Raw genomic sequence first — 11,092 nt, forward strand, 5'->3', positions numbered from 1 at the left:
TACTAGTCATAAGTTCGATTGCTAAGGGGTAAAAGTAAAAAAGAAAAAAAAAAATAGTTCATGGTAAAATGTGCAACTTTATGTATAAGGAAACTTAAGTGATCCATTTTTAAAAAAAATATATAAATCTGGTTGCTGTTTCAAGAAATAAAGGTGTTTATACTTCCCTTGAAGAGTGGTATATAATGATTTAAATTAGACAAGTATATAATGATATAATGAAGAGTGGAGAACGACTTGTTAGGAACGTTTCCAATTGCAAGTTGCAATATCAAATTTTTGTGTTGAGATAAGTCAGTTTCTTCGTCTAATCATAGAGTAGTATAAAATTTCGATTCTTATTATTTTCTTGTTTGGTTTGTTTTATACTTGTATCCGTTTCAATTACTTGACCCTTGTTGACTTGATACGTTTCGAGAAAAAAACTTTAATCAAAGGTGTAGTTTATTAAACTAACATTATTAATGATGTTTTGAAACTCTAAATTTGATTACTATTACTTTATGCAGTTATTTAATCTTAAGGATAATATGAGAAAAGAATACTCATTCCTATTTATATGTCACCATTTTAGATTTCATATCCCTTAAAAATTATGTAAGCTTTCCAATTACCATTGTATTCTGATTCCGTATTCTCTTGAAGTCAAGTTTCAATAAATGAACATAAATTAATTTATTTTGACTAATTAAATTGACCAATGAACATGAATTAATCATTTAGATTTCTTATGTTGGTCAAATTCATACTATTAACTATCAAGGGTTAAAAAAATAGAAAGAATAATATCATTTATGCATTGATTTTGTGAAATGACAAATATTAAGGATAATTTATTTTTAGTAAGGACGACATACAAATAGTAACGGAGGAAGTAGTAAACTCTCTAATTTGCTATATTTGAAAGAGTAAAACGAAACATGTATTTCGATAGAGGGATTAAGTAAAAATGAAATGGAGAAGTAATCCATTGGATACATATTGAAAGATGACCATTTCTATATTCTGTCTTTTCAAGGTATCCAAAACAAATCCATTAGTTGAATTCGATGAGCCAACCACTATATATATGTATGCAAATAATCTGGGGAAAAAAACAACTGGATCCTAGTATACGACTTTTGGAACATCCATTAGTCTGATTAAATTCAATTTGCATCATATGATCTTAAAAAAATGCGTTCTTTATCGCTTATTGATGCTTGTCCAATACTTATCACTCAAACACAAGAGATTTGTTTAATTTCCCCTTATAACTCAAATTCAAAACTTTAAATAAAAATAAACTCCTTTAAATCCACCATATTTCTTAATAATGAGTATATATATATTACATACGACTTGAGATATTTACAAAATAACTATCCAAAATAAATACTACTAGTGATTTATGTACAACATAACAATCTCGACCTTTTTAAAAATAACTATGGCGAGATTGATCAACTTAGAGAACTCATGGGAGTAAAAAAAAAAAGCCACCAAGTTGTGAAGCTGTTAATATTATTCAGAGCATGAAATCCATGAATTTAGGCCAAGGCAAATCTATACTGATTTCAGTTTGAGCTTCTTTTTTACATCTTGAAGACGACGACGTTAAGTCACTGCCTAACTTTTTTGGGCACAAAAAGAAGTTTCTTGTTCCCAACGCCAGCAACTTCTCTGCCCTGTCCAAGCCTGTATCCACCAATCAAATGATATCCCGTGAAATTAGTGGAGTACGATTATTCAAATAACAATAGTAATGGTATTTAATCAATTTATAGTCCAATCAAATTGCAGTAATTAGGACGGCTCAGATTCAACCCTGAATATTGAAGGAAGTGTAATCAAACGGTGCTTACTGGCTAAGCTAAACTGCGAGTAGTGAAGATCGTAATCGGAGAAATCCGTGGAGCAAAGTGCCGGACGTCTTCCTTCCTTCGAATATTGCCGTACAGCGGCGGCGATGAGATCATGAACGGTTGATTCCGGTGATATTAGCACCTGTACAGGGCCTGGACTCCGCTGAATCGTCACATTCAATAGCAACTTCGTCAACTTCGGCCTAACCTGTAAATCCGGCATAGAACCGGCGGCAGATCCCTTGCCGGAGAACAAGTCCGGAACAGTCCTAATTCTTCGTGATATCTCTGAAGTGCTCCCTGGGATATATCCTTGAAACGACATGGATTTCTCCGATAACTTCCCCTTCCGATTCCTCTCCTCGATTACTCTCCGATGACTTCTCGGAGATGCCATCACTGTGTAGAAATATCGGTTTGTTTATAGATGGACAAGTGAAGCGGCGGTGACCATAACAAAGTTGTAGAATCGTAATTAAGGAAGAAACAAAGGGCAAAATGTAGTGTTCATGGTTCAACGTGGAGAAGAAATGAAGAAAATGTTGGCGGATGCATAGGCCTATATATTTTGGTGTGGATGAGTCAACCTATAACCGAGTAGGTCGGTCGCCAGAGTCAAGGTATTCTTTAAATAGCGAAACGCGTACCGATTAACTACCGGTTACCAGTTAATATTAACGACGACCGTAATGTTTGTACGTTGCGGCTCGAGAGTCGAGAGACGACGTGACTGAGACGTTAGAGGGACTCCACACATTTGGTGACACGCTTGGACCAGTTAATAAGCCAATGAGCTCTTTAGAAAATTTAAAAATAAATTCATCAATAAGATTATTTCATATCAAGAAATGTCATCTATCTTATCACATTATCTTTGAGTGATTAAAATACTAATCATATCAGAGACAAAATGCTACTGTATCGAGCAAAAACTTCATGTCCTTGGTCCATGATATTTTTATTGATTTTAACGATTGGATTATCTTGGTACGTAGTTAATATCTAAATAAAAATCTTCTAAAAAAGACAATTCCCACCATTTGTATTAAATTAAGCATCGATTTATTTCATATAGAAGATAAAATTATATAATCTCATAAAATATTCTTACTTATCTCATCTATACCTTGAGACTTTTTTATTTTACACGATTTTGGATGTATTTAAGATGGAATTAGTTCGACCATTTTCTCATTTTCTGGCCTTAAAAACAACAAGAAAGTCGCATGCTTCAATTATACTCCATAAAGGGATACATATTACTTCATCTAACATATCATCGACAAGTTCCGTACTTCTCAAAACAGAACAATTAAACGAGAAGAAAAAAACATGGGTGAAATTAAATAGTATTTTCTTTTCAGTTCATTTAATAACAATTTTTTTTAAAAAAAATGAAGACACGATATGGGTGGTTAGTGGAGTACCATTGTTGATCTCCTTTGATTGGGAATGGGGTAAAATAATTAATGAGGACGCTGTTATTTATAATTAAAAGGTAATATTCGTGTATAAAACGAAATAAAGAATCATTCAAAACAACTCGTCTCTCTTTTAAATAAATAAATACAATTTTTTTCCCCAATAAACTATTATTAATATTACCACATACCAATAAATGAGTACCGCCTTCTAGGAAGAGTGCAGGGGACAACCAAACTGTTTTCCCTTAAAATGGTACAGTTGAATTTATTAGTGTCGAAAAATGTGAGTTGGTGGGGGTAAATTAGAGGTCAAGCATTTAACGAACAGTTTTTCAGATAGCTACGAAGGAAGAATATTCATTTAGTTTCATGATTCTGACCCTGAGAGTGTGATTGTTTACCCTAATCATCAATACATGTTTCTTCCGGTTATCTGAAGCTTAAACAAAACATAACAGTGAAATAGACGTTATGTTTCAGGAGCATATATAATAAAGGTTGTCTAACACAGTGAAAAATACAGGGTTTTGAACTCTGCCACCTGCAAGTCGACAAATTGAGAAGAACCATACAAGAGAATGTAGACGATGGGAAGAGGTACACTGTGAAGGTACTCTAGATTAAATAGGTACATTGTAAATCATTTCATGTGTTTCATTGTATTATATATCTGAGAAATTGAAAATGTAAGAGCATGAAAAGGCTTTAATACAACCTTGCAATAATGTTAGCCTATGTATTAATACCATAGTGGCCTCCTCTTAAATGGATTATTCTTATTACGTTTACACTTAAGATGAACAATCTTACAATGTGTTCAGACCAAAGATAATTGATATGCTTATTTCAGCTTTTTGAGACAATAAAATATAGCAGAGAACCACATCACCAATTCTGAATATTTCAGGTGCTGTTTTTAAGCATGAGAAATAACTGGAGTACGAGCATGTCAAGTGTTGAACTGAAAAGGAAAGTTATAGAAGAACGAATTAACTGTTGGACAAGGTATTTCACTCAATTTCCCTACTTCCAGAATAGACTGCAACCAATTAAGGGTTAATTAGTTCTTTCCTTAGTAAAACAAATTGTACTGGTTTTGGATTGCTAGTCACAGAACACACAAATTCTCAGTGCCTTTCTACTATTTCCTTTTATTTTAGGTGAGCAACATTTGTAATATTCCACTATCTCAGCAACCTCCAATTGCAACAGTACCTTTGGAAACTGGAAAATTGGTTCCCGATGGGATTACATCTTAATTTCAATCTTGATAGTGGAATATGTTGCAGAGACATCTGCCACGCTTTAGATGTGTTAAAGTTGGACAAGTTATTACAGAGTAATGCCAATTTCCTTACTACTCTTGGAAGACAGCATAGAGTTGCACTTTGCATCAGATCATTTTCTTTGGCTTGTATTGTTGGAACTGTACACTTGAGACATTGCAGCAAGTGGAAATTGCTACTCTTCAGATAATTGAGAAAGTTATGGATAGATTTCATGACTTGAACCTTGAGGACAAGGTTCTTAATTGGGATAGGGCCAGGTTAATTTGGGATCCGGGTTGAGTAGTGGGCATGAAACGTTCCATCAAAAAGGGTAGTGATGATATGTGATTTAGGGATTATGCAAATTATTGAGCAAAATGTCTAGTCCTCTCATCCCCTTTCTTTGAGTCTATGCTTCTCATCTCCCTTCTAGTTATCTTCTACAATAGTTTTCTTTGTTAGTTTCATTTTCCGTTGTAACTTCGAGTTTAGTGATTATAATATTTGAATGTTTCTATTGTGAAATTGGAGTTGTTACAAACTGAAAATGCAAAATGTTACCAAACTAATTGTTCCTATTCTGATGACGACATTGTTGATAATGTGTATCCACTAGATATGATTTGGTGCAAATGAATATCATGTCAAAAAAGAAGAATGAATGAATGAAAAAAGCGGAGACATCCATTGGGAACTAGCTAGCCTCTGAGCTATTCAAGTAAAAAGAATTGCACTATTGCAAGACAAAGACATACAACCTCAGGAACCGTTAAGAGATTATATGACTTATATTCAAACTTATTCTTGAGGAATCGTAGCCCAAGTGTCAGTGAAACTTCAAACTGGCACAGGCCTTTCAGTTCAGCAAGCTTTTGAGCCCGGAATATCAGACAAGTCTGTCATATAATTTGCAAACAAGTAGGCAAGCTAAGCTAGCAAGAAATTGAAGTAATTAATACACCATTTATCTAAATCAAGGCATGCCATGAACTGTAATCCCACATTATCTTGCCTAAGTTGGCAATGAATGTGATAAATTTTAAGCATAATGTTAGCTGACAGCAATCTGGTCAGCCTATAAGATACCAAAATATGATCTTTTGTCCCCAAAAAAAGCTTTAAACAAATACCTTATGGGCGTGACTTTGTAAGAAAAGAACTTTAATAAAAACAATAGTTTTAACTTACCTCAGCACTCTTCCTTTATAGTAGCAATGGTTAACTGCTGCGAGCAACAACCAACGTACAACTAAATTTACATAATAATTGGGCTCCAATTTACATTAGTACAAGCACACAGAATATACTTTATTCATAGTTTGTACTAACTAGTTGTTATTAACTTAACAAAACAATTTGAAGGACGATTTCAAGTGTTAATAATTGTGTTCATAACTTAATATTTATATATATTTAATAAACTTTTGAATACAAATATTGGGTCAAATCCGTACTCGGACTTCTAGCTCTGCCCCTGGTTGGTATTTGTGTTCAAACCAATAAGTAGAAAAATATTTCGAACAGTTCTTAAGAAATTAAAATTTTCTCATTGTTGTCAATGACTTGGGTTACTTCTTCTCAAAATAGTATGAAAAAACGTTTTTTATAATAGCGATAATGCAGATTACAAAACTCTAGCAAACTCAATAAGCAAACCAACTCACATAACATTGCTTTGTTTATTAAAAATTCATAAATGATGGGTAGAAGAAGTGTATTTTTATATTTTCAACCTTTGCCTATAGGCTATATTTGTTTATTTTGAAAGGATGACAAAATAGGAAAAGGTAAAATTTAAAAAGTGAACACGGTAGTTTTGACGACCTAATCAATCAATTTTCCCGTCAAAGTCTTCCATGGACACGTTATCTTTCTTGGTCCAAAGGCTGCTCCTTGGGATTAATCTACTTCAAAAAATAGTCAGAGATTTTTTATTTTTTACTTTTTTTAAAATTTTTAGTACATGGAGGTGTGAAGTCGGAATTTGAATTTATAGATTTTGAATTTTATAACGATAATTTTAAGTATGAATAATTGTATTCAAAACTTAATATTTATATATATTTAATAAACTTCTGAATATTTGAATTTTTGGTCGAACTCGTACTTGAACTTCTACCTCTATCCCAATAATATATGACATTAGACCTAATTAAGAATGTACATTGAAAGTTCAAGTCATTGGATACGAAAGGGGGAGAAAAGAGAAGTGGAAAAAACCTAGCTACACTCTAAATAAATTGATATGGACTACAATGCTTACATCACCTTTATCATGCTATTTCAAAATTTGACTGATATTTTTGTATTTTTGGTAAACAGTTGCCTAAGCTTGATCATTGCGATGCAGATTTGCTAGTAGAATTATTTCCTATTTATTATCCTTGCTATTTCAATTATATTTTGTTATAAATATATTTATTGTGTTATAATGAATATTTATTTTATTTCATTAAAATTTAATTAAGATCATTTACTTTAAGACCAAGTTAATTTTACCCGATAAATAAAAAAGTTTTCATCTATTATAGAACACCCCTCGAGAGAAGTAAGAAGTTTCTTTCTCCTCTCTATCATATTCCTCTATAACATATTTTACTTTTTGTTGTCTATTTAAGAAAATATTACTTTCTATTCAATAATTCTTTGAGTACAATATTGTACCTGAAATGATTAAAATTTCAAAATTCAAAGGGCATAGTGGTACATTGCACACATTTTTATTTTAACAAAAATATATGATAAAAGGAAATTTAACTTTTAAAATTTTGTTGCAAGTCAAACTAAAATGAAATGTTTCACTATTTAGCGTGTATCTTTTTCATAAATTTCTATCATTTTGTGGTACTATGCTACCACAATTTAGTACTTTTTTAAGTCTACTTAAATCCAACACAATGCCCTCACCGTAGTAAGAACTAAGCACCAAACATACTCTACTTTTATTCCCCCTTTATGCCCCCAATCAAGAGTACAAAAAATTTCAACTTTGAATGTCCTTTTTGCCTTGTCCAACATTAAACTAGAACCTATTTTGACCAATAAATATAAGCGTTTTCAAATGTTCCAACTTGTAACACAATGAACTTGGTTTGTAAAATCAATTCGACATTTAATAACAACAAAAATCACCTACCATATAGTAAAGAAACGAATCTTATGTTGAATTAGATCTTAGGTCTAACTCACACCCCAAAAGTTAGTTCAAAAGGAGAAGGATTGTTCAAGCCTTTTAAGGAATCCATCTATCTCATTAATCATCAATGTAAGACTTTTGTTATTCCTTAACATCTTAACCCTAAAAACTAACTCATTTCCACGCCATATCATTCTTCGTAACACAAAACAACAAATAAACCATCCAAACCAAATTGGACTCAGTTATATGAATCTTCATTGTCAATTATCGCTCTACTTTAGCTTTTCTTATTTCTTAACACGTGTCTAGGTGAACATGTCCCGACATATTCTGTATTGTAAGAATTCATAACAAATTAACTTGTCAATGCCTACCATATAATTGGGATCGATAATGTGAGCAAACTCGCGCTAGCAAAATTAATCTGAAACAAGTGTTTATAAGGATTGTCAACCAGTTCCCCTTACTTACTACATAGCTTAAAATTACACTAACACAACAAAAAGTACAAACTTCACCAGAAAATTGAGTGATCGATCTTACTTACTACTTGGACCGCCGTCTATTAGTAGGTACAATGGTTGATCGGATTCTTGAGAAGGGCGTTAATGGCTCGAGAATGGAGTCTCTGTATTTGTTGGGTAAAACTTGAATTCTCCCCCTTTTTGATCGAACCAATGGATATGAAGATTTATCCTCAATAACTTCCTCTGTATACTCGTTAACTCTTCGTTTAAGCTGTTTTTTAGCAGCAGTAGCGTCGTTGTCGTTGTTGTAGTGGTGTTCATCCATTTTTAATTTCTCATCAAGTTTAAATGGATTTTCGTCTTTAAAGTCTCCAAATATCAATGTTGCTGCTTCAATTAGTAAACCCATAAATCCTTGCTGCTCTTTCACTTCCCCAATTTCTTCTTTCAATTCACTCGTCTCAAAAACCCCATTATTCTCAAGCTGCAAAATTTCTACACAAGTATCAATTTTACACGATTCCTCTCCACCGTCATCGATATCAGAGCATTTCCCAAAATCAACACTACCGCACTCCGCCACAACGGGACTGTTAACAAAACCGCCGTCAACCGGAGACCCAGATTCCTCCACCATCTCCAAATTAAACCCAATGTTCAAGTCAACAGCAAATCCGTTGAGATTTTGTGAAGGTGGAGTATTGTTGTTGTGTGGTGGGACAGTGGAGATAATTTTGAGAATCTTTAAGAGACAATTCTGCGCTTTTGAACAATTAACACGTTCCGTTTCGCTACATAAAGGAGATGAAGAAGCAAAACAATTTCGATCGGTACCCATTTTTGTTGCTTTGTTTTACCGATCGAATTCAAAAGTTTTAGAGGTACCTTTTCGGACCTCTCTAACGAAAAGTCGCTAAAAAGAAATTGTGAAAAATAGAGAGACAGAAGTGAGAGTTAATAGAAACAAGAAACTGCGGACCCCATTCTTCTGCCTTTTCTTCCTACTCCTCTATCTTAACCTTTTTACGAGTGTAATATATGTTGCTCTATTTTATATTCATATTCATTTTTATTTCAAATTTAATTCATGCACTTTTATCAATATTCTATGTCTTTTTTTAATCAACTTAATATAATAAAAATTATAATTTGTAATTTACAGTATTTTTATTTAATTTTAATTTTTAAAAAACGAAATAATGCCAACTAAAATAAATGTGGAGAGTATCATTTTGGGTTAATTAGAAAGAAATGAATGTTAACATATCACCAACAGGGGTTCTGGTGCAGTGGTAAATACTCTTTCATCTTTGATCGAAGGTCTCAGTTTCAAGTTTCGGCATGAATCGGGATTTAGTAGGGCTCCAATATGGGTACCGAAAATCGAATATCAAGTGGGAAACCAAAAAAAAAAAAATTGTGATTGAATGGTAAATACTCCTTCAACCTTAACAAGAGATCTCACGTTCGAGTCCACAAAAAAAAAAGAATTTTCTTCTTTGGGTATTAATTCTTTAGTGTTGAATGTAAATAGATCTAGAATTTTGAGTTTGAGTTTAGATTTTAGACAAATAATTATGTATATAGATATTAAATAGGTTTATTTACTCAAATGTATAGTTTTAATCCAAAAATATTGAATTCTATCAAACACGTGTTATAAGTTTAATTTTTGTAAGTATGAGTACATGTTTATAATTGTGTACATGAGAAGAAATTAATGTGTGAAATATTAAAATTAAAATTAAAATTTAAATAAAAGTAATTTAATCAAATTATTTTTTAATTAATATTTCTTTAATAAATTCGTAAAAAATATATTAAAAAAATAGACCTATGGCCGCCTCGTACATTAAGGATGTCATGAGATTCTTAATCATAAACTTGTTATTTCCGCAAGTGCATTTCAGAATACTTATGTTGGATAATTAAAACTACTTTGTTTATTAAATTCACTATTTAATTTTGTTTTATGTACTTGTCATTTAGAAGGTCAACATAATTTTTATTTCCTTAACATATATATTAATCGATGGTTTCTAAAAAAATAATTTAATATGTTATAATAGATAACTTTATATCTTAAAAAGAATTTGTATTGATATTAAATAAAGATTAATTTTTGGTCGTCATTTCGCGTTGGGCGGCTCGGCTCTTTCGAAGAAGAGAATATGTCATGCTAGCTAATTATAATATGGTTAATGGTTTTGTATGTAAATTTGATAGTGTTAGGAAATAAATTTTAAAATGATGAAAAAATAATTACACATAAAATATTAAGAAATAAATTTTTATTAATAAATAATATAGGTACAATTTTATTTATTATTTTGATTATCTTCGTGATCCGAGGGGTAAAACAAGTATCTTTCGATAGTAAAATGATGTGGACCTTGTTGGGATATATTTTATTTTCATGAAATGAGAATTTTGTGGATTTTCTTGAAATATACGATTGTAAGAATTAGGATCTGGACATATATTCTTGATCTCATTATAACTATTCCAATAATTTAAGAGATATTCGAGATGCTTTTTTCAAAGGAATATGCAGTTCATTTTTCCTTCCGTTTTGAGGAGGATTATCTTTTATGTCATGATCTCTTTAGGAATATCTAAGAGTTTATGAAATATTTGAAAATATAATGACTTGAGTTAAATAGCTAGTTGTTTAATATCTTAATATTTTTTTTTATGAATGCTTAAAACAAATATGGAATATTTAAATGTAAGTTTAGATTTGCTTCTATTAACCTCTAAAGACCTTAAGAGAGATTGAACTTGTAGGTAGAATCCACAAAACTCGAATGTGCACATATAGTGCATAGAACTTGACTCTATTAATTTGATTTAAATATAACAGATTATGTACTTTTTTTAAGTTACCATTTCAAGCCTAATATAAATAAGGAACTAGTACCGTAATTATTTTATATATAATAGGAGGGGG

The 11,092-nt window shown here is 31.6% G+C and overlaps 1 protein-coding gene and 1 long non-coding RNA gene across 2 annotated transcripts; one reads left to right on the plus strand and one right to left on the minus strand.

Annotated features, from left to right (window-relative positions):
* Positions 1 to 1,287: 1,287 nt before the first annotated feature.
* On the minus strand, positions 1,288 to 2,405 carry LOC102598487 (uncharacterized protein At4g22758-like). The gene is made up of 2 exons (XM_006347161.2): positions 1,845 to 2,405; positions 1,288 to 1,677 (listed from the first exon to the last, which is right to left on the minus strand). Exons 1-2 carry the CDS (start codon positions 2,239 to 2,241, stop codon positions 1,508 to 1,510), a joined length of 567 nt encoding a protein of 188 aa, XP_006347223.1. The 5' UTR covers positions 2,242 to 2,405; the 3' UTR covers positions 1,288 to 1,507.
* Positions 2,406 to 3,584: 1,179 nt separating this feature from the next.
* Positions 3,585 to 5,022, plus strand: LOC107060620 (uncharacterized). The gene is made up of 3 exons (XR_001473439.1): positions 3,585 to 3,878; positions 4,176 to 4,273; positions 4,429 to 5,022. It is a non-coding gene; the product is annotated as an uncharacterized lncRNA (long non-coding RNA).
* The last annotated feature ends 6,070 nt before the right edge of the window (positions 5,023 to 11,092 follow it).

The sequence above is a fragment of the Solanum tuberosum genome, unplaced genomic scaffold, assembly GCF_000226075.1.
Source record: "Solanum tuberosum cultivar DM 1-3 516 R44 unplaced genomic scaffold, SolTub_3.0 scf00091, whole genome shotgun sequence".
NCBI lineage: Eukaryota > Viridiplantae > Streptophyta > Magnoliopsida > Solanales > Solanaceae > Solanum > Solanum tuberosum.

Excerpts from the sequence above, each read along its gene's own strand:
- LOC102598487 (XM_006347161.2), bottom strand. The coding sequence starts at position 2,241 with ATGGCATCTCCGAGAAGTCATCGGAGAGTAATCGAGGAGAGGAATCGG. Across the intron at positions 1,678-1,844 it reads CTCGCAGTTTAGCTTAGCCA|GCTTGGACAGGGCAGAGAAG; the intron begins GTAAGCACCGTT and ends TGGTGGATACAG.